Genomic DNA, 24,544 nt, shown 5'->3' with positions numbered 1-24,544 from the left:
CCGTTAAATGACAATTTATTGTGTCATGGGTCTGGCTACCGAGGTTGAAGGTGCCGGCCTACCTCCAAACAAGGCACATTGGCTTGACAATATCCAAAATAGAGTTACCTTTGTTATTTGAATTGAAATAAATTTGATTATAATTTTTATCAGATAAGAAAATATCATAGTCCAAGGCCAAGGGTACGGTCCAGCATTTTTAGATGGTAGGGAAGGATAAGGGTAATTAGGAAGTTAGTAGGACTGCAGCTGCTTACTTTCCCGTGTTGCCTTGACTCTTGGCCATACACACTCACTGAGGAGTACATTCTCTTCATTTAGAATTTAAATTTCCCCTAAAAATAGCTATAAAGCAAAATTTTGGATCAAACTTTAACAAGCACAGCCAACCCAATCAACTAACCAATAAGGCAATAAGGACACACCAGTGCCTAATGGTGTGAATAAAAATAGAAAATCAATTAATTTATAGTAGCACTATAGGCATCGGCTACTACCAAACATCATACACGAGTGTGCATTGTCCTATGGCGCCTACTTGTAAAACCGATAGTCCTTTTTAACAGTACATTAATAAAATACTTATGAAATAGTTACACACATAATTATATAATAATGGAAAAGAGAATCTATTAATGTCTGGAGCTCCATTTAAAAGTGTCCTGCCACTTACTTATTGCGCGCACTGCACTAGTCAACTTACGCCACCCAATGTGACTGCAATCGGGGGCGGTTTAGTTCAGCAACAAGTTGCAGGCTGGGCATGCCCTGTCTATCCTCCGCGGAAGGCCTGACCTCTACACTGGAGCGCTCCGGTTCCATCTCCCTTACTGCCGGTGCCTCTTCCTGATCTTGTGTAGTTCTCGCAACAGCGGCTCGCAGCCACAGGGCTGCTCTGCGTCTCCACCTGTAAACGAGAAAAACAGCTATTAGAATAATCGAGATGGAGAGGCCACCCAGTTTCAACTTTTCAACATTCTTTAGTCGCAAATGATGGAATCTGAGGAGCTGGAAGGCATTCTCAAAAGAATACTCCTTTACGCTCAGAGTGCCAAGCTGATCGTCTAGTTCCTGAAGAACTTTCAGCGTTTCATTTAAGTATTGTCCAATACTTTTTTAATACTTTTTTAATACTTTCTTATGAAATGGCGACCATACAATGTAGGTATTTTAAGCCAAGTATGAATGGAGATGAGTGTAGGATGAGTGGCGCGATCTTGTAGTCTTGTTAGTGACTAAGGCCGACATTCCTTAGACACAGCTGTTAATTAATAGCCCAAACAGCTAATGGCAACTAAGGGACCTACAGTTTATAGTGGAATCCGAACCACATTTTTTCCTTGGTATATACGAATTGGTCTAATTATCAGGATAGTACTGCGGATAGTTGTAATACTCACTAGTGCGGACGTTAATCCACGCCAGGGAGTATCCCATCCACAGTGCATGCCTATAAATATCCACAATCCGTGACCTCCTAGTAGCTGGATTACAGGACGACGGCACCCGTCCCAGTCAGAGAGTAGAGTCAATGAGAGTAGACTCTCTGTGATCATACATGCTCTTAATTTCAGGAAAAATTACTTTTCCAAAACCTTGCGAGAAATAGGTGCTGCCGAAAAATCGGGCAGGCACGCGATATCCATCGGCAATGAAGTCACATCGGTCCCTATGGGGGACCTCTCCCACCCCTTTAAGGGTGATTTCACTTACATTTAACTCGGCATGATGCCCATAACAGTTAAGGATGACTTTGGTTTCACCAGAAGTGGAATATATCCAGCGACTAATGGTTTTGACTAGGACCGGGGACTTTAGACCAGATATTACTTTTCGAGTACAAGAGGTTACTTCCTCTTTCAGCATAAGTTCAGCATATAGTTAAAGGGCACACTGTGAGCCGACCGAAACTACACTCTTTATTAAATCGTGCAGGTGAAAAAGTGGTATAGGTTTGCCTATCCTTGCTAACTACTAGTTTTTGCTCTTCCAACTCCCATTTTAGCCCAACCCAACCCAACCCAAGCCCAACCCCACACCTGACACAAACTGTGACAGGTAGCCGAATGAAACAACGAGAATGCACTACGAATAAATAATTTATTTACTTATGACAAAAACAGTAGTGAAGTATTTAGCTATCGACTTGCTGTAGAAAGATTAGTGATTAGTCTACGTTTAGTTTACAAACACGATACTTATTAATAGTTACCAATACTAGCTGACGATTAAGAAAGAATACAATTTGGATATGAGTCGCTAGATTTACAAAGTTAAGTTACAGATTTTCATGTTAAAATACATTTTAGAAGAGTGAGGGAAAGGCGACAATTTAGATGACCGACCGAGCCGAATTTAGAATTTAGACTAACTAACCGAGTGCGCTCTGCCCATAGCCCAGAGTTGGGCGTGGAGGGAACCAGCCAATCACGTTGCGGCTATGCCGCGTGACGTCAGTGCAAGCCCTGGGCGGTGCTGCTGCCTAACGACTCATCAGGGCATTAGGCAAACTATAGCTGCGCAATAACTGATTTCATCGAGCGACTTGCTGAGCCGTATCAGCAAATTCCAGCCATGCGCGTTACACTTTCCGAGAACGTTGGCCTGACCCAGCGCTGAGCCACGCTGACGGAATATTCCATGGTGAGGCAACTGGTTGACGCAAAAAGCTGGGAGGTTAACAGTCCAATATTACATACCCTCTTTTTATATTTGAAATAAAGCAAAGCTTCCGTGACGGTAAAGACAGGATTTCCTGAGGGTGTAACAAAAACCTCCCCAACTGATATGTAATGGGTCTGGGAATTTTTGGGGCCGTCACATAGCAAATGAGGCTACTGCACAGCAGCTGTCAGGGTCCTTTTAGTGAGCACTCTTTCATAGTAGTACCAGCACCAGGTGTAGTTGACAACCCAATTTACCCCCAGGAAATAATCACCAGCAGCCATACCAAGAAATGAGCACTGCTCAGTTTATAAAATGTTTGTAAACATATTTCTGTAAATATGCACAAGCTAAACAAACTGTGTCCTTTTCTATCATTCATTGTCATTTGCCATTTACAATAATGCAAAAGACATGGTCAATAGTAAACTTAACAGACAGGAATCTTTAGCTTGCTATAAATTATTTAATAATTACAATCTCTTATTCAGTAAAATTATTTGGAAGTGGACCACTAGTTACGAAATGTCATTAATTTTTCAGGGGATAAACCATGGCCGTGTGATTTCTGTCCCAAACAGTTCCCATCTCAAGGAGCTCTGAAGAAGCACAGAAGAAAACATACAGGAGAAAGGCCTTATGAGTGTAGTTATGTAAGTATATTAAGGGAAAATACCGAACATTGCCATAAAAATAAACAGAATCATTCTATCCATTGATCTTTTGGGTTAAAAACTGTGTTGTCTGATAAAATCTTATGACTAAGTTGATTAGCCATGAAAGCCTGGACAAAAGCATGCTTTGCCCCTACCTAAGAACACAAAATCACACTGTAGGCTACATTATACTGAGTACACTGTGACCGAGGTTTCTGCTTTTGAGTAATAAGAGAAACTAAAAGGATTGCCTCCAGAAAATGTTTAAAGCAGTTTGAGTGTTTAATAACATGTGGGTTGTACTTAGTGTTATGCGAGGTTTGCTGCCAAAGAGACTCTGAACCGTCACCTACGCACTCACACTGGAGTGAAGCCCCACACTTGTCAATATTTAAGTTAATTACATTAGCTGTAGCTACAGCTTATTTGAACCAATAACATGTGGGTTGTACATAGTGTTATGCGAGGTTTGCTGCCAAAGAGACTCTGAACCGTCACCTACGCACTCACACTGGAGTGAAGCCCCACACTTGTCAATATTTAAGTTAAATACATTAGCTGTAGCTACAGCTTATTTGAACCAATAACATGTGGGTTGTACATAGTGTTATGCGAGGTTTGCTGCCAAAGAGACTCTGAACCGTCACCTACGCACTCACACTGGAGTGAAGCCCCACACTTGTCAATATTTAAGTTAAATACATTAGCTGTAGCTACAGCTTATTTGAACCAATAACATGTGGGTTGTACATAGTGTTATGTGAGGTTTGCTGCCAAAGAGACTCTGAACCGTCACCTACGCACTCACACTGGAGTGAAGCCCCACACTTGTCAATATTTAAGTTAAATACATTAGCTGTAGCTACAGCTTATTTGAACCAATAACATGTGGGTTTTACATAGTGTTATGCGAGGTTTGCTGCCAAAGAGACTCTGAACCGTCACCTACGCACTCACACTGGAGTGAAGCCCCACACTTGTCAATATTTAAGTTAAATACATTAGCTGTAGCTACAGCTTATTTGAACCAATAACATGTGGGTTTTACATAGTGTTATGCGAGGTTTGCTGCCAAAGAGACTCTGAACCGTCACCTACGCACTCACACTGGAGTGAAGCCCCACACTTGTCAATATTGTGGCAAAGGCTTCATACAGGCTTCCCAGCTGCGAGCTCACATCTTCCACCACTCAGGTACTACTCCCATATCAATGATACAAGGCGTGGTAGTAGAAGCAGTAATACCACTGAACACTAACATTTGATATTGTCTGAAAGATTCAACACAAGATAGAGAGAAAGAGTCAAAGAGACAAAAGACAAAGATCACAGAAACATATTGCATAGCCTAACCGAAAAGTTTAATAAATCTAATATCAAGTTTAAAAAAATAACAGGATTTATTTTATTTAATTAATAATAAAACATACATTAAGTCAGTCATAATTTTAGTCTCATGTGTACTTTCGAAACAACAGTTATGCAGCAAGGTGCTTGAAAATGAAACTTCTTTTGAATTTAGTTACCCAGTACCAAAATTAGGATTGACAACGTAAGGTGTGTTAAACTATCTATACTATGAAAAACTCGAGTTTTAATGATATATCAATCTACGATATAAATTTTTCATTGTACCAGAGTGTTACAATTGTTACTATATTTAGTTCTAAGAGTTTAACAAGTTTTTTGACTAAGGGTTATTATTTTGTTGCTGAATGGCAGAAGATGAATCTTACTTGACAATCGGTTTAGCTTATCATGTAATATCATAATTTTGTTGTAAAATGCAGTGTTTCATGACCAATATTGATGTTGGCTAAAATTAAGTTGTTAAATGGAAACACAGGAAGATTTGTATTGACTAAGATATATAATATTTTCATGTTTACTTCTTAAGCCTTTCGTCTGAAACTAAATTCAGTATAATTGTCTTAAATGTGTAACCACACTAATAGGCATTTTCTTTCAAGCTATTCCAATTAAAAAGGAGATAAGGAGTAAGTAAAATCTAAAATTAAGTCAAGTGTTTGATTCCTGAAACTATAGTTCCTTACTTACTTAATGACGATACAAATCATTGGGTTTGATATTTCCAAAAGACTTGTGCACCCGTAGTAATTAGATAGATGACTATTTAAGATGGAATATTACTTCAGTCTAAGAATTTGCAAGTGAATTGATTGTATTAAATATATGTTACTGCTACTCAATACAAAACTGATTTGCGCTGAATTTGTGTAGATCATAAAAATGTCAGTTAAGTCCCTGTCACACGGAGCTGGTTTTTTCACCGCTAGTAGCGCCATGTTTAGTTTTTATTAACTAGTTTTAAATAAAGGAGACATTTTTAAGTAACAGTAAAAGTTTCTATTCTCAAAAACATAACAACAACTTATTTGTAAACAGATGTAAGATAAACATGAAGAATCATATGTTATTTTAAAAGCATAGAATATTAAATATCTAAACATCTTCCCCTTTGACAAATTCAATTTTTCTTTTTCTTATGAAAAATGAGTTTCTTCTGAATTGTTTTCCATTTTTATATTGCACTAACTATCAGCTAGAACCAGCACAAAACCAGTATCAGCATCTTGTGACTGATTCTCCAGCTGCTAGAAACACTTGCATGAGCTGGTATCTCTAGCCACTAGAGGGTTTAAACAGTTTAATATTACAAATGCTTGAAGAGTCACTAGCAGGTCATGTGACCACCCAGCTGTTGTCTCTAGCGCCATTCCAGCTCCGTCTGACAGTATCGTGCTAGTTCTCGCAATAAGAAAAATGAATTTAAATCATTTAATACATATAAACTAATCAAGAAGAAATTTAAAACTTTATGTTTGGAAATTTTTTCATGCATTGCCATAATTTTCTCGTTGTTCCGATTGCTACATCTCACCTATATTTTAAAACTAAATTAATGTCTTTTAGCGAATTTCCCATATAGGGAATAAGCTATTACCGTAGTACTCATGGTAAGACCTGGACCCGAGACCGATCTAATTTTTCATTTTGAGGTCCCTAGAGGCCAAAAACACCATCTATTCAAATTCATATATACATATATATTTATATATATATATTTATATATATATACTAGCTGACCCGGCGAACTTCGTATCGCCTAAGTTATAGGTTTCCCCTAAGACAGACCGATGGAAAGAAAGTACCGTTACGTTTAATTTTCAAGATGATCTCGTTCGCATCGCTCAATCACGTCCTGGTTGAAGTTCGTTCGCTACGCTCACTCACCTTTGGGTTGGAGCTCGTTCGCTACGCTCACTCACCTTTAGGTTGGAGCTCGTTCGCTGCGCTCACTTGCCTTCAGGTTAGCTCGTTCGCTACGCTCATTCGCCTCCAGGTTGAAGTTCGTTCGCTACGCTCACTCACCTTTTGGTTGCAAATTAGCTGTTGTCATAAATGTAAAAGAAATAATAGTGCTGCACCCTGTTGGTAATCCTTGTAACTTTAATGCTATTGAACATCATAGAACAGAACCAACTTGTTTAATTGAAACAGCTGTTAAGATTCATTAATTCCATTTCTCATAAGGTTAACATGGGAAACTCCAGAGCCACTGGGGCGGAGCCCTTTTAAGAATTTCGAAACGGGAAATAGTTTACGTCCGATTCGCATACCTACAGAATTTACACACCAAATTTCATAACGATCGGTGAAGTCGTTCCGGAGGAGTTTGCAGACAAACACTGTGACACGAGAATTTTATATATTAGATATATATATGTGTCCGTTAGCGCGATAACTCGAGCAAAAATGATCCGATTTTGATGAAATTTGGTACAAACGTGTAAACCTACGTTTATTCGAACGAGTTCGCGATCCAGCATAATCGGACCATGGGAACGGGGGATTATGGGGGGTTTTATGGGGTCAAAATGGGTTTTTCCCATTTTTGAACCTAAAAACAAAAAAAATTTGCGATTTCTTTCTTAAACGTTTTGTAGAGCTTAAAAAAAGAAATAATTTAGTATATTGAAGCGCTGTTGTATGCCTAACGGTCACGGAGAAAATTCAAAAATAGTGTAATTAAAAATTCCCATGTTATTCTTATGGAGAAAATGAAAATTGTTGTAGTTTACTTGTTTATGGGTATATATTGATAAAATTTGGCAAATTTATTTATTTCATCCTAAACTATTGATGTATGGTCAAAAACACTTTTTACCTTCCCCGTAGCAGCAAACCTGAGCACTTGTTAAATCTAATGTTATTTAAATAGGGAATAATATGTCTTATTTATGGAAATATTTTAGTAAAAATGTAATTAGACAAGTTGAAATTAGCTTAGTCTGCAGGTTTGCTGCGGCGGGGGTATTTCGTGTTGATAAAAGATAAAGAACTTGTGTTATAGGCCTACCACAACTTATTTAATTTTAATTTGTTAATTTACATGCCCGTAGTAGATACAAAATAATAGTGTTTGTTTATAATGTTTATATATATTAACATTTCATTTTTTCCCTTTTACGCTTTTACTTTTATGATGGCTGATCATAGACAAAAACATCACTTGTCATACCAACAGACGACATTATTTTTATTAACAACATATTGTCTCATTAAGTCACTTATATTGATATCAGCAATCTGAGAGTATCTCATAAAACTATTTTATATTTGAATAAAATACTGGCTACGGCTGGTTCACATAACCCAAAGATGAATGTTTACATGCTCACAGTGATAGTACACAGGATGTTGTGTATATAACCGATGGGTAGACATACCTGGTGTTGCAGGAGAAGGGGGCTTCACCTGTGATCAATGCGGCAAGTCCTTCAACCGCAAGCAGCGCCTGCAGCTGCATGTCAAGTACGTTCATGAAGGCGCAGAGCCATTCAGATGTGACACCTGCAGTCGCACTTTCCTACGCAAGGAGGACCTTGCACGGCACCAGCTCCTGCATTCTGGTGTTAAAGGTGGGAACTGGGATCATCATTATAAAATATTGGTTACTTTTAACGTTTGACTTTAGCTTTATCATGTCCACATGACTATTCCAGTTTCAATATATTAAGAGACGACGATAATGTTTACATCATCTTGTAGTTGTTTTTCGAAGCCACTCTATGCAAATAAAAAAAAAGGTTAAAATACCTGCAGACTGCCTATAGTGGTCCTTTATCATCCAACAGGATTTTGCGTTTTGGTATTACTATACCATATTCAGATCCTTTTATACAAAACTTGAATGTTTCGACACATAATATCACTTCACGGTTTTAAACACAGTCACAAAGCATTGAATAAACTATTTACAGTAGGCCTATGAATTGAAAGGGAGAGACAAAAAAGAAGCAACGCATACATTTCAACACTTGAAATGCTTGTGTTGCTTCTTTTTTGTCTCTCGCTTTCAATCCATCGATCTATCGTTCAAGTGCACAGGTTTGCTTATCCTTTGTTGTTTCTCAGGGTTATCAATAGCATAATAGTAGCTGAATAATATCAGCTAATTTAATGCTGTTTATGAAAGATCAACTGAAAAAACCTGAGAATTGTCCATAAACTATTGGCTTAGTTTGATTGATAACAACTGCCTCATTACATATTCTATTGATCTATTGATTTTTATGTTCTTAACATTTTGATGGACTCTCACTTTCAATTTTAGAACTTTCTGTAAAAAATTTGAATTTGTTCATGAATTTTAAAATGTTTCCTTCAACAAAACCCCCAAAAAAGAATAAAAAAACTAGCATTAGTTACAACTGTTATATTTTCACCACAAAGTCTTTCTTTCATCTGAAAACCCTGGAAATTGTGGCAAATAAACAAAAACTGTCCTAATAAAAATTATTGTTTCAGAACACAAATGTCCTATATGTGGTAAGGCATTTGCCATGAAGTCTTCTCTGAAAATCCATCTTTTGACACATACCAAGGTAAGTAATATTACAAGTGCTTCCTTCCCTAAGCTAGCCTAATTTAACTAGCAGTTTTTAAAATAAATTGAGTTATTTTGAATTTGCCACCAACCATAGAAAGTTTTCTGTAGGTTATGCTACTCCTAAGGAAAGTGTGCTTAGTGAAATAGTTTTCTTTAAATTATTGGCCTAACTAAGTAGAAAACTTGAATACAATGGCATAACACAAGTAAAAAGTTTGTTCAGCGCCAAACTTTAACCAAAAGAATGAAAATGTCCTGTTTGCTCTATAGTGGTTTATATTACCGTGTTACTGTTGAAAGGATCATTTGTAGTTTGTTAGGACTAAAGCTGGCTTTGAATGGAGCACATCATCAGGTCCAAAGAATGTGGAATGTGGCTCTTGTCTTGTTTGACTAATAAAGTTTCATATCAAAACAAACCATTATTTATGATCACCAGTTTCAATATGTCATGAAACAATATTTACTAAGAGCTAAAAAGAGGATACATAAGAAAATTGGCTTTTGCTACTGCGTATACATGGTGTTTTCATTGTTAAATAATTACTCAAATGAAGAAAACAGAATATTTTTGTCGAGAACCATAATTATGGAACATAAAAATAAACTATGAGCAACCTGGTTGCAAAATTGTTTTAAAATCTTAATTTTAAACAATCTTTTAGTAATATTTAATATTTCACCCCTAACAAATCTTGATCTCTAGGTACTAAAAATAAAATATGATAATTCATAATTTCCCTAACCTTACTGTGACTACCCAATTGAGGTTTTGATATTATATATTTCACAAATCTGTGGCTAACTGTAGGAACCGCCAAGATCATGTGACGAGTGTGGTAGAGCGTTCATTCGTCAGGACTGTCTTCTGCGTCATATGCGTACCAAACATCGTGACATGTTGGAGGAGATCATGCAGGAAGCAGAGAAGAAGAAGTTACAACAGCAGCTGCTTGCAGCAGCTAATCAAGCAGCTCAGGAACTGCCTACAGAAGAGCCTCACGTCCTTACAGAGGACAGCCTGGCAGAGAACGTGAGGCAGCTGCTCACTCTGCTGGTAGACGAGACCACACTCAAGGCCTTCGGTGAGACAAACTACCTGAACAAATAGTTAAGCTAGCTTGCTCATTAGAGTATAAACCAGACACACAAATAATCACAAAATTGTTTTCTGTATTTACTTTAGGAAAAAATGCATAAAATCAAGCTTTGGTTCCCCTACCAAAAGAGCTTCTGCCTACATATACGCACATCTCCTGTCTTTGATTGAAAACCTACGCACCTTCATACATCAAAGAAACCACTGACTTTCTTTCAAAACTTGCCGTCCTTTAACAATCCCTCCTCTACAACACTGTCCTTGCCACCATCAATGTTACATCACTCTACACCAACGTCCCTCATGGAAATGGACTTGGTGCCACCAAAAACTTCCTGGATGAGACACCAAAATCCAAAGTCGATTTCTTAAAAAAACAGACCCTAACGTCTGTTGGTACAGATACATTGATGACATTTTTTCCCATTGACCTATGGACAAGATAGCCTAAATAAAAAAATATTGAATATTAACCCATTGGAGACTGAATATTCTTTGACATAGCATGACCATCAGAACCCTATTAAAAGTAGCGAATTTGTAAGGTTTCAGTATAAAATTAAAAACAAGTCTGTTTTTTGACCTACATACATGCAATTTGTGTTATCTTACTCAGAAATAAATTTCCTTTCAGATAACACAAGTTTTTAATTCATATAAAAAAAATATATTTTTTTATCCCAAGTTAAATTTATAAAAAAAAATTTAAAAAAAAATATTTTTTGAAAGCATGGATCAAAAAATATTTTATTTTTATGTGCTAGAGTTTTATAACTGCCATACATGTATACTCTATTAATTTCCTTACGTGGAAATATAAAATATATTTGTGTATCTCTTATACTTTTTTTTTTATAATTTTTTTTGTAAACCCCGACAAATATGAACATGAAGTCATTTTTCACTATCTAACCAAAAATAAAAACATATCAAAATATTTTTCTGTTGTGATTAAATTTATTACTTGACTGCATAACAATTATAAACAATAATACTAGTGAAAATAAAAAATGATAAAAAAATGGAATCTTACCATAAATGAATTATCCAATGCACTCGATTGAAGTTGGTAGAGGCACACAAATCCAGGATTTCATATACAAATTTCATGTTCACTCACAAACAACTTTTCCTAACCTTTTTATAAACTTAGGCAAAATTTAGCCTACCCTACATAATATTTACACTATTTACAAGTTTGTCGAGGTCCTTTCTAATAATTGGACGTAGTGTGGTAGGTCTCGAAACATCCTTCGAGATGGAGTGGCACTTGGCATTTTTTGCATAACCACCTAACTTCTGATCGGAGTTTTTTCTTGTAGCAAACTTTACAATTCCTTGTGGGAAATTGTTTTTTTTTCTGTGGGGGGGATTAACATGGGGAAATGGCCCCATGCTTTGCTCTGCAGGCGCATTGGGTTGTCTTTTGACGGACGACCTGGACTTGCACGATTTGGTAAAACAACATTTTCAAGGATTTGCTCTACTAAATCGATCCTGTAATCTCTGTAATGTACCTTCTTACCATGGATCATTTTCCATATACAAAAGGAATTAAAAATAGTCATGTCAATCATATAAAAAAACAACTTTTTGTAAGATTTGACAGTTCGTCTCATTATCGGGTGACTGCCCAACATCTGGTCCTGTACATCGACCCCCAACATTCCTTTGTTATACTCGATTACGCATTTCGGTTTCATGATCTGTCTCACTTCTCCCCTCCTCTCAATCTCCTTGTCAACTGACATTTCAATCCCACTATGTATTGTGGACAGAACATGGACGTCCTTCCTGTCTTTCCACTTGACTGCCAGTATTCCGTCCTTACTGCGCCTCACTGCCTCTCCCATTTCCAGTTGGACAGAGTCAAAATCCTCAGGCATATTGACTCTCTCCAGATTAACTGTGCCTATACAATGGGTATTGCGTGTCAGTAGGCGTTGACAAAGTCCAGGGGAGTTGTACCAATTGTCAACAAACAGTTTGTGGCCTAAATCCAGAACTGGTTCCGCCAAATTCATCACCACGGCTTCGCTAGCTGGGACATTTGGAGTTTTATCATCTCCAGTGTATATTTTGAAATCCCCACAATATCCACTTGAGCTTTCACAAAGCTTGTATATCTTTACCCCAAATCGAGCTCTTTTTTTGGGGTTGTATTGAATGTAGGAAAGCCTAGCTCTAAGTTTTACAAGGCTTTCGTCAATGGCCAAGTCTTGTTTCATGGTATATGTATGCATATACTTTGTCTGAAGGTATGTTATTACTGGCCTTAGCTTCTTCAGCTTATCACTTCGATCCGTGAACTCATCATCAGAAAAATGTAAAAATCTTGATATGAGCTTGAATCGCTGGTAACTCATTACTTCCGCATAGATCGGAGTTTCAAGAATTTTTCTTGATGTCCAGTACATCTTGATGGTAGGCTTCCTAACTTGGCCCATCAAAATATAGAGGGCAAAATAGGCCTTCAGTTCAGGGACTGTGAGATCCTGCCACTTATCGTCATCATGACGTTTTTGCCTATTTATATTAGTTAGCTGTTTTTCAGCATAATCATTGGTCTCACGACAGACCATCAGAAAGAATTCGTCTCCTAAGAATTCTTCGAGACACTGAAAAGCTGAAGGGTTATCCCCGAGTTTTCTAGCTGACACAGCATTTAGTCCGGACACATCAGCATACGGGATGTCTTTTACCGCGTTGTCTTCATCGGCCCACACCCAAGCATCTGCCCTCTTTTTTCTTTTTCTTTTTTTCTGTCTCACAACCTGTGGTTCATTTGTTCCTCTTTCTCCACCCCGACCTCGTCGTGTTCCCCGACCTCGTACTGATCCCCGACCTCGTCCTGTTCCCCGACCTTGTACTAATCCCCTACCTCTTCCTCTGCTTGGCTGGGTCCCTACTGTACCCCTTGGTCTATCACCCTGACCCTGCTCTTCTTCAAATTCATCCCTGTCACTGACATCCATTGGTTGTGGGGCTTCAGTTTGTTGAATTTGTTCTACATTTTGGTCGTCTAAGGTTAGGTCTAGATCATAACCTATCACTTGGTCCAGATTAGGTATAGGAAAATCGATCTCATACCTGAATTCATCTAGGCCTACAATATCTTCCTCCATTTCCATTGGATCATGTTCAATTTCATCCCGAATATCTGCCCGGCCAATAGTGTCAAACAAATCATCATCACTGTCGTTCTCAGAGTCCAATTCCGAATCACATTCCTGGAGGAGTTTGTCTATTTCACTCGAAAATACTCGGTCAAACGTACTTTTTGAAGGTCCCGCCATTTAGAAAACGATGAAATAAAAACTAACAATACACATACAATCACTAGTAAACAGTAGTAACTCACTCGTAAACAGTAGTAACTCACTCGTAAACAGTAGTAACTCACTCGTAAACAGTAGTAACGTATCAAAACATGACGTAGTAACACACGTAGTACAACCTCGAACGCATCAAAACAATAGAACTACTACTAGTCATCTGTTTTACAGGACTACCAACACTACAATATTGTAAAACAGATGCGAATTTGTCAAAGAGTGTCAAAGATAACATTTCGGTTTCGGAAAGAACAACCGAGATAAATATATTCATATAGTAAGTTATACTGTAACAAAATCAAAATGTGACCCAAATTATTTTTGGAAAAACAAAACTTTGTAGGGTATTTTTGACAGTAATATATTTTTTTCCTGAAAGTAAAAGTCTTTATTTACCTTTAGAAACACTAATTTAAATTATTTTACGTGATATTCATTTACTGTAGACGAAAAAAAAAGTCAAGTCGTCATCACGAGATAGTCTTGTGATGGGGCTTTTGGGCCACCATAACCCATCACGAGACAGTCTCGTGATAAGTCTCCAATGGGTTAAATATTAAATTCATTTTCAACCACCAAATTCACCTTTAAATTATCGGGATGAAAAATGTAAACCTTCTTTACTACAGTTGAAATTTAAAAGTTGCCATTCTCTTTTCACCCTAAACCTACAAACCACAAACATACCTCCACAATAGTAGCTGCCAACAATAGGTACTAAACGCTCACTTCATTACGGTATGGCCCTCAGAGGAAAAAGAATCAGTTTTTTTACGATGCCTAAAAAGTACAACAATCAGCTCCAAAAAGCCTTTGTGGAGAGAGGTTCTCCTTCTTCTATCATAGTCATATCTCAAATAAAGGTGGCCCAAACCGCTCAGACAGCTCTTGAACTATACCAAACCAAATACCCCTGCCGCAGCAAACCTGACGCCTTAGCGAATTTCCATTTGGCTGAATTGATTTTCAATTGATCTATTTAAATAACATTAGGTTTAACGAGTACCTAGGTTTGCTGCTACAAGGAAACTAATAAAGTGTGTGTTTTAAGTAAAATAATTATTGCTTAGTATAAAATGAATATATTTGCCAAGTTTGATCAAAAGATACCTATAAACAAGCAAACTACAACATTTTACAATATTCTCCATAAGAATAACATGGGAATTTTAAATTTACCATTTTTTTAGTTTTCTCCGTAACCAATAACCATACAAAAACACTTTGATATACTGAATTGTTTGTTTTTTTAAGCTCTTTAAGAAGGTTTAGAGAAAAATTGGGAAATATTGTGTTTTGAGGGTCAAAAGTGAGAAAAACCAATTTTTACCCCATAAAACCCCCCATAAAACCCTGTTCCCATGGTCCGATCATGCTGGATCGCGAACTCATTCAAGTTTATCCCGCCTTACACCTTCAAACCAAATTTCATCAAAATCGGATAAAAATTACTCAAGTTATCGTGTTCACGGACATATATATATATATATATACATATATAAAAATTTGAACGAGTGGTGTTTTTGGCCTCTGGGGACATCAAAATGAATAAGTAAATCGGTCCCGGGCCTAAGTCTTACCATGAGACCTACGGTAATAGCTACTTCCCTATAGGGAAATTCGCTAAAACACAACAACAAAAGTCTCACACTCAACCAAAAAATCAACCTGATTACCCTTACCACCCCAGTTTGAACAAACTAAACGAGCCCTCAAAAACTGCCTACAAAAAATTGACATGTAACAATACCACCAAATCTCTTTTATTGTGTAAATGCAAGCACCAAACCTAAAAAATATCTTGGTTCACCCTAAATTACCAGATCCTTACATCGAATCACTCACAAAAATAACCTCCTGGGTCTTACCCTAACAATGAAAACAAGTAAAAACCTGTGGCATCCACCTTCCAGTTAAAACCTTCACCAGCACATTCCACAACACAAGCGTACAAGACCAAAGAACACATAAGCAGCAATAGTGAAAAACCTCATCTGCAAACTCCAATTCAACCTCTGTCAAGCACAATATAATAGGCATCACAATGCATAGACCTTAGAGAGAGAATAAATGAACACAGGCTAGATTTCAAGAGTCAAGATCAACCCACAAAGAATAACCTGTAGCCAAGCATGCTGGAAAGCTCTTAAATTTTGATTCCTTCCCCTTCCTCACCTAACACCAACCTTTCCTCTCAGCTCAGTTAGATTTTATGTAGTCTTCGCTGTGTGAATAGAGAATACTTTGTTTGGTCATGTATAGTATAATTTGTTGCGGTTGCCTAAGAAGGCTGTTTTAAAAATAAAGTAGACTGTATGAAAGGAATGTTGAATTTGATTTTGGTTACAAATATGATGGATTTTTGTTTAATCTTAACACTGAATATAGTTATATTACCTCAATGACGTTCTAGAAGTCTTGGAGGAAGATCTGATCGAATTTTGTACTGTATGGCCATACCTTTCACTGGTGTCATGTAGTCCCGTCGAGAAGATATTTTCAATGAATGTCAAAATGTTCTCACATTTTAGTACAGTACACAGAAAAATACATGTGGGATAAAACAGGACTTTTCCTCATATTAAAGCTGATATAGTTCAACTAACTCATTGTAGCACTTTTTGATTTGAGAAGAGGTGTATCCGTAATGTTAGATCAACTTCAAAATAGCTTGGAACCCTCCCAAAATCATCAAAAGTCATACTTTTCTAAAATAGTATTTTAAAGGGAAAAAACAACTTGGCTTTGGAATAGTTATTTGAGGAGAAAGGAAGTATACACAACTAACTCACCTGAGTCCCAGGAGGTTAATAAAACACATCCTTAATATATAGGGTGAGTTTTAATTGTCCCCCCCCCCAACTTTTTTCTACATTTTTTCAAATATCAATCCCAAACCACTTCTAAACATTGTTGGGTAGTATGTACTTCATTTTGACTAGGTAGTCATTTCCGACCGCCATCTTGGATTCACCACCAGTCATTGTCGACCTATTTTCACTGGGTTATGACTGATTTAATTTTTCTTGTCGTCATCTTGGATCCGCCATTTTTAAATGTGATTAATTATTTTAAATATGAAGGGGATGTTGTGACCCATTATTTCAAATTACTTTTTTAAGCTGAACTCAATTCCACGATCTGTTTTTCATTTTAATATTTAGATTTTGAAATAGTGAGATTTAAAAAAAATTGCTATATTTCATAAAGAAAACTTGATAACAATAAATGGATTGCGGCATTGAGTTTAGCTTAAAAAAGTAACTCAAAATGATGGGTCACAACACCCTCTTCAAATTTAAAATAATTGATCACATTTCAAAATGGCGGATCCAAGATGGCGGCCGAAAAAAATACATCCGTCATAACCAAGTGGAAATAGGTCGACAATGATTGGTAGTGTATACTTATCTTTATCTAGCACTATTTTGAGATAATAGTGTTAAAATGGCCTAAAAATAAAGTTATATACAAGCTCTCATAACTTTGGAATGGATCAAGATTTAAAAAAACAATTTGTGGCATTGTAATCAGGGTAAAATCTAGTTCGAAATAACAGGTCACAACCCCTCCTTAACATTTGAAAAAAATATTTTGCATCCATTATGTCGAATCCAAGATGGCGGCCGGAAATGACCACCTCGTCCAAACGAAATTCTTACTACCCAACAATGTTTGAAAGTGGTCTGGGATTGATATTTGAAAAAATGTAGAAAAATTTGGGGGGTACCAATTAAAACTCACCCTGTATATAACTAATATACAGGGTGTCCCGGAACTCTCTACCAATATTTTAGGGCATTGCTCCTGGGTAAGAAACATACCTAAATATCATATTTAAATTGTCCGGAAGTCCTTAGTTTCTCACACAGCCGCTATTTTGTTTTTTCAGTTATAAATTTTTTTCTAAAGAATAGTTAAACTTACGAAATGGAAACTTTGCACAAACATTTATGACAACTAGAAAAAGTTACAAAAAAATTATGAAGATTTTTCAAATTCATAAAACAAAATGGCGGCCATTTAAAATTTTTGTAAAATCAATGGTTTTTGAGTTATTTAAGAAACAAAATTTTAAATGGCCGCCATCTTGTTTTATGAATTTTAAAAATCTTCATAATTTTTTTGTAGCTTTTTCTAGTTGTCATAAATGTTTGTGCAAAGTTTCCATTTTGTATGTTTAACTATTCTTTAGAAAAAAATAAATAACTGAAAAAAACAAAATTTTGGCTGTGTGAGTAACTAAGGACTTCCGGACAATTTAAATATGATATTTAGGTATTATTCTTACCCAGGAGCAATGCCCTAAAATATTGGTGGAGAGTTCTGGGACACCCTGTATATATGTCCTTAATATGTAATATGTGTTTCCTTCCTTTCTCCTCAATAGCTTTGTGATATAATTTTTTTTTTTTTAATTTTGTCCCCTAAATCATTAAAAGGACTTTTGCTGGTTTATATATAGAACTGCATGATAAAGTATTTTGTTCAGGTTGGCCAGATGCGTCGGTTGACAAGTTACTGGAAGCAGTGATCCGTCGTTGTGGTCATCAGCCTGCTGGGTTCCCTGACATGCCCTACGCAGACCGACTGCGGGAGAACGCCAAACTGCTCTTCACTGTGGTCATTGACGACAATGCTGTCAAAACTCTTCTCAACAACCAGACTGTGGATGAAGTGATCCTGCATGTGCTGCGACTTGCCAAGCCATAAAACTGAGACCATAACATAGGTCATAAAGATTTTTTATAGAAAACAAATTTTAACACTAGTTTTACAGGATTACTGACAATTATTCTAAAAATTTCTAAATATAATGCAATTGAATTTTTTTTTTATTAAAAAAACAATAGCCTGACAACTTAAACACGTATTGTACAGTTTTGAACTGTTTCTTAAGATCGGTTTAACTATCTTACTTTCAGCCACTTTGTATTCAATTTATAAACTGAACTGACTAAGACTTGTTACGATTGTGTGCAGTTATCTGCCTCTGGTCATGGTGCTGAGCATCTCAACTGCAGAGAAAAGTTTTTGTTGCCGTTTAATTTTGTTGATTTTGAATTAAGTTTGGAATTTGTTCTTTATTCTTCATGTTAACCATTCAAAACATATAGAAATTGTATAAGTAAGAAGGGAAACTGGGGAGTGTTTCCATTTGTTTTATAAAGTAGTAGGATACTTTGCTTGTAAAGCTATTTTTTAGCCTTACATTTATAGACAGGTCTCCAGCTGTGCAGTATAAATGCAATGGCATATGCAATGGTTTGTTGTTCACATACTTGCTGGCAAGTCTCTTCCTGCCTTAATGTGCAGTCTGAATTTGTATTTTTAATATTCGTATACATACACATATTTTTATAGAAGTGATAAGTAATATATATATATATTCAGATTTCAAATTATTATATGTATTATAAACCATATTTGTATTTATACGCAATAATGTATTAATAGTTAGAATCGAAGGAAAAGGTTGGGGATAATATTTTATATATTTGATATAGTAATGAAATCTGTAAATAATATTTTTACTCTGAGTTAATTACTATGATTATTGAGGGTGTTTTAGCCCAGAGATGGTAAGAACACTTCTATGAAGTGTACACAAGAGTTTAAGCCTTATTATGGATTTACTCAATGAATGTGATTTTCTTGCGTCCTACTAAGTTTTTTTTACTATTAATGCAAAAACAATGATAACATTGGTAAGGGTTGTTTTAGTCGTAGAACTATGTAGTCTCTGAGTGTAGATGCTATTAAAAGTCTTCTGTCTATTGTCGACTTCAAAACACAGGATTTTAATGTCATTATATAATATTTAACTAATTATGCTGTTGATAATAATAGGTTTGTGTATTTTTATTTTATGAGAGATTTTGAAACTCGACATATTTTAATAACACATCAGTTTTTATATTATTTTTTTTTTTTTGTAAATCTTGTATTTTAAGGTTATTAAATCCATATTGTTTTATTAATGAAATAATTAATTTTAATCCTTTGGTATGCGATATAAATTGTTAGATCGCATTATCCTAAACATTTTATATATTATTTGATTATTTAGCAATATGTGCAAATGATGCAAAAGGAGCATCTGAAGGTTTTTTCCTCTGTTACAAATTTAGTTTTTGTACAATTACAATTATAATAACTTAAATGTATGAATTGTGATTTTATCACTTTTAATTGAAGTCCAATTTTTTAAGTGGTGTCAATATTATACAACTATTGAACGTTACACACTGAAAATCATTTGTAGCTTAAGCCTATAATAAATTGAACCCTTTCCTAACAAAAAACCCAATGCCAGAAAGATTTGACAGTTTAAGTAAACAAGTAAATTTACACAGTTTAAGTAAATTTTTTTACTGTGCCAAAATGGGATTCTTATCTTTTTAATGTGGTATTTATAATGTTAACTGGCATATGTTATAAAAGGTTTTTTTTAAAGTAATTAATTCAAACATGTTTATTTATTGGCGCTCTTGCTACAAATTATGTTCAAGAATTGGTTGAGGTTGGGTATGGAAACTTAGGTACAAGTGCTGGTCAAGTTGTAATCATGTATCATTATACAATTAAATGGTTGTCATTACCATGTTTAAATATTTGTTTGTTAATCATTTTTTGATTTGGGTAAGTGAACTATTAACTGTAATTTAAATATTAAGTTAAATAAAGTAATTTCTGTTACTTTTATGAGCTTATAAACCGATAATTTTTTATAAAAATCCTATTTATGAGAAACTGTTTTGTACATATAAAAATAAATTAGTTAATTAAATTATTTTTTACTTTCAGTTTCTTTGTACCCATTTTAGTAATTAAAACTGTTTGGTTAAGTATAGGTTTCCTATACAAATTTATTGTGGTTTTGTCTTCTGTAGTCTGTTTGTACTGTTTTTCATAAATATTCCATTTAGGCTTCCATTAGACAATTATGTTAAAAGCTGACTTAGGTTGTTTTGCTGCCTCAAAAGTATTGATGATAATTTTTTAAATTGATAATTTAAGTATCGATTTGATGACAACGGACCATCAATAAGATAATTTTCTCATACTGGCGATCTTGTGATTATCAACCAAGAATCTTAACCAATTAGCTACCCAGCCATATATTTTACCTCGTAGTGCCCGAATATTAAAATAGTGCCTACTGTATTATATTGTGCTTTTTGAAATAGATAGTTGCTTGGTAAAATATTTAAATTAAAACACAATCCTTCTAAGTACAGCAAAGTATCATTATACCTTGCTTAAAAATAGTTGTCTGAATACTTAAAGTTGTTCATTAGCCTTTTATCAATTTTTTTATGGTATCTTTCGATAATGTTAGGTTTAGAAGGGAAAGTGGGTAAAATAAATACCTTTAAATTCTTTGAACAAACAAACATATCTTTATGTTAAAAAGAATATAAAATTTCTTACAAGGCAGCTTTTTACACTTTCCCTCTATGACCGATAGTTCTGATGCTGTGAGAGCTGGACCAGCCTTTTTACCATGTATACACAAAGTACTACTTTGACAGGCTATTCAAGATTTGTTTTCTCTCCAAAGATGAATAGAAGCAAACATCTCCCCATCAGTGAAATTAACTACTTCACAGATTGAATTAAGGTAAGGTGTAATATCCCGTGCGGCTCCCGGGTTAGAATAGGACTGCAGCGTTCCCGGCTTGTCGTAAGAGGCGACTAACAGGGGTTGGGAGATTATTCTCGCTCCCAACTTTCTTTGACATCAAGCTCCCATCCTGCCTTTGGCTTTGCCATCAAAAACATGCAGAAGCTTTTCTCTTCAGCGAGTTATTTTAGTCCTCTTCTTGACCGAAAGGTACATGGGGCCCTGGAGTGCCCACACAGTGGCTGATGTGTGTCTCACAAAGGTAATTGGATCCTTAAAGCCCTGATTACACGAGGCCAATAGAGCAGGCAGGTTACTTGCCTCTAATATATTTCAAGTTACTTAGGGCAAGGAACCTGCCCGCCAACTGGCTTCGTGTAAACACGGCTTAAGTGTGTCGTCAGGAATCAGCCCTTCAGGGTCAAGGATTTGTTTGGTCTCTTCACCACACTGTCATACTTAAGGCTGTTTCCCACCAGGTTAGCGTAGCTTGAGCAATGTTGCATGTATCGAGTATTAGCGACATACATCTTTTACGAAAACTACTATTAGTTAACACCGAAAGCTATGTTTCTATTCTTTTGTAAATTGGCTCCTAATTTGAGATGTGGTGGAGTGCATAGCTGGTTGTTTGTTTCAAGTTTATTGCTGTTCTTTTGCACCCCTCCAGGCCACTGCTACAACTTTCTCATTCTCACGCCTGAGTGTCCTGGGACCCATAAACTTTTACTTGGTTCCGCTTTGCCAGTGTTGTGAGGGTGTTTTTGCACCCCTTCACTGCTTGTGACACTTTCATACAAGACCCCAGGGCCTTTATGGGTCTGAGAGGATCAGTATTTTCCCTTTCCTCACGTTCTTGTCCAGGATTAAGCACAGCACCCAATCGTCAGGACCTCCGATTGAAAGACTGTCACTGCGTTTCCCAGGGCTAAGGAGCTATTGGTTTTGTTGCCATTAAACCCCAACCGCGAGCTGGGGGTTTATCCTTTCAACTTCAATCTGTGTAAAATACAAGGCATGCCCTGCCCATCTTGAGCCTGCCTTGTTGCCAGTTGTACCTTGAAGTCATACTCCTTGGTCATGACGTCTGGCATTGTCAGTTCCATGTCTATACTTGGCAAATCCCTTAGTATGGAGAGGTGTCCAGTCCTTCTCTGAAGCTTTAACTCAACTGATGTTTTGGTTCCTACAAAAGTAAATCAACGCGTTATAAATGTTGAAATGTTTGTTATTAAATAATTTAGTCACTTGAAGTTGCGAAACGTATGAAGAGTACATAACTAATTTGTTCTAATGTGTTATAGATGCATAAACAAATCACACCCAAAATTATAATTGTTTAAATCTATTTAAAGTAATGGATGAAAGTCATTGTATGGTATGAGCGGTTTTTTTACCATCCGTCCTAACATAATGCACAATATACCGCAAATTTGAGTTACAGGGACGGTTTCACTAACCAGCAAAATAATCAGCTCCATCAGTAACAGCACATGTCATCTCTTAATTATTACAATATACCTATATTAAAAGGGTTTGGTGGATATACAACGTAATATCGCATTGTAAAATGGCTAACTGAAAAATAAGGATTATATAAAACTAATTATAATGTTCAGTTAAATTTACCTTAATTTTTTTTTAAATTACCTGTAGGTCTCTATGTCCTAAGACCGAGAACTTCTTGCTTTCTCCCAAGGGGACGTTCTGGCTTGGTTCATCATAAGTGTCAACAGCGTCGATAGAGTGCTTCTTGGTGGCATCATTCCAAACTGCAGCCATCAATTCTGTGTAGTATGTCTTTACAGATTTTATAGAACTTTCGTCTGTAAAAACGGCCAGTTTAAAGCGTGGGTCCAAAAGTGTGGAAAGAGCAATAAGTTTATTGGCTTCTACGTTTACAAGTCTAGTACCAAGACCAATCATTAAATGATCCACTACTTTTAGCACTACCGGAGTGAAAGACTCCTTCCTCATTTTCATGCAGACCTTCGTCAAGCCATTCTTTAATAGTATGATTTGACTTCCTGTCACATACACTTCACCACTGATCCTTCTTGTAACATCTTCGAATGGTTCTAAAACCACGCTCAGTTCTTGGCATACTTTCCATTCTTCCTCTGTAAGGATGGGTAAATCTTTATTGATTAGTGCAATTGTCGTTTTCACCGGGTCTTTTAGCTCACTCATTCGAGAAACCATGTAGAACGTCGAGTTCCATCTTGTTGGAACTTCCTGCAAAAGTTTCTTCGGCTCGAGCCCTAGTTGTCTTTGAGACTGAATAAGCTTTTCGGTTGCAGTCGTACTTCTTTTAAAATAAGAAACGATTATCTTTATTTTATCTACCAACCATTTTACCTCTTTCAGGGCATCTTGTAGTATTAGGTTCAGTGTGTGAGCAAAGCAACCGAAATGTTTAACCCTCAGTACTTTAAGCACGGCTCCTGTAATGTCTCGAGCATTGTCCGATACAATAAGAGTGATTTTGTCCATCAAGTGAAACTTATCAGCTATTTTTTGATTTCTTCTGCTAAGTTAACACTGGTGTGCGCCTCGGTCATTTGGGAACTGACTTAAATTCAAAGTCCTTTGTAATGTAATGAGCAGTGACTGCTAAATAGTTTTCGACATTAGCCGAAGTCCATGTAGTTAGACAAACACTTTCAACTCAGTTTAATTCCATGCGAAGTGCATTTTGGCAAGCTTCGTACTCGGCAGGGATCATAGTATTAGTTATGGTCTTTCTGTTTGGCAGCTTATAATTTGGATTCAACCCAGAAACAAAATTTACAAAACCTTTGTCTTCAACGATGGAATAAGGCTGGTAATCCTGAATAAATAGTAGGAGAAGAAGTTTGTCTAATTTCTTTCTCTGGACTTCGCTAAGTTTTCTACTCTGAGGTAAAAAAGACTTCATACTGGTTTGAGTGTTTCCGCTATTAGATCCAAAGAAACTACGAAGTGGATTTGTTGCTTTTGAGGAGACAGGCTCTTCTGCACTAACTACTGCAGAGGGATGGCCAGATTCAGAAATCGTTATATTTTCACTAGATGTTGAACGGGTAGCATTTAAATTAGTTAGAGGATTCACGCTTAAGGAGGAATTCGAAGAGTGTCCTTGGACAGCATCGGTTGACTGTGCATTTTGTTTATTTGGTTTATTGTCTGGCAAACTTACCGTAGGATGCCGTTTTTCGATATGTTGCCTTAGGTTGGTCACAGTGGATTTATAGTTCAAGAGTTGTCCGC

The 24,544-nt window shown here is 36.3% G+C and overlaps 1 protein-coding gene across 1 annotated transcript in view; it reads left to right on the top strand.

Annotated features, from left to right (window-relative positions):
• The window catches only part of LOC128983924 (protein suppressor of hairy wing-like), a 52,497-nt gene extending 33,996 nt beyond the window's left edge, over window positions 1-18,501 (top strand). The window contains exons 12-18 of the mRNA XM_054403201.1: window positions 3,208-3,317; window positions 4,373-4,514; window positions 5,291-5,317; window positions 8,066-8,263; window positions 9,153-9,229; window positions 10,046-10,319; window positions 18,161-18,501. Of these exons, the coding sequence (XP_054259176.1) occupies window positions 3,208-3,317; window positions 4,373-4,514; window positions 5,291-5,317; window positions 8,066-8,263; window positions 9,153-9,229; window positions 10,046-10,319; window positions 18,161-18,381 (1,049 nt within the window). The 3' untranslated portion in view covers window positions 18,382-18,501. The remainder of the gene's footprint in view (window positions 1-3,207; window positions 3,318-4,372; window positions 4,515-5,290; window positions 5,318-8,065; window positions 8,264-9,152; window positions 9,230-10,045; window positions 10,320-18,160) is intronic.
• The last annotated feature ends 6,043 nt before the right edge of the window (window positions 18,502-24,544 follow it).

This window comes from Macrosteles quadrilineatus, unplaced genomic scaffold, assembly GCF_028750875.1.
Source record: "Macrosteles quadrilineatus isolate MER2022 unplaced genomic scaffold, UCM_ALF_1.0 Scaffold_2__2_contigs__length_208266976, whole genome shotgun sequence".
Classification (NCBI taxonomy): Eukaryota; Metazoa; Arthropoda; class Insecta; order Hemiptera; family Cicadellidae; genus Macrosteles; species Macrosteles quadrilineatus.
The sequence above is the reverse complement of the archived record's forward strand: the minus strand, read 5'-3'. Positions and strand labels throughout refer to the sequence as shown.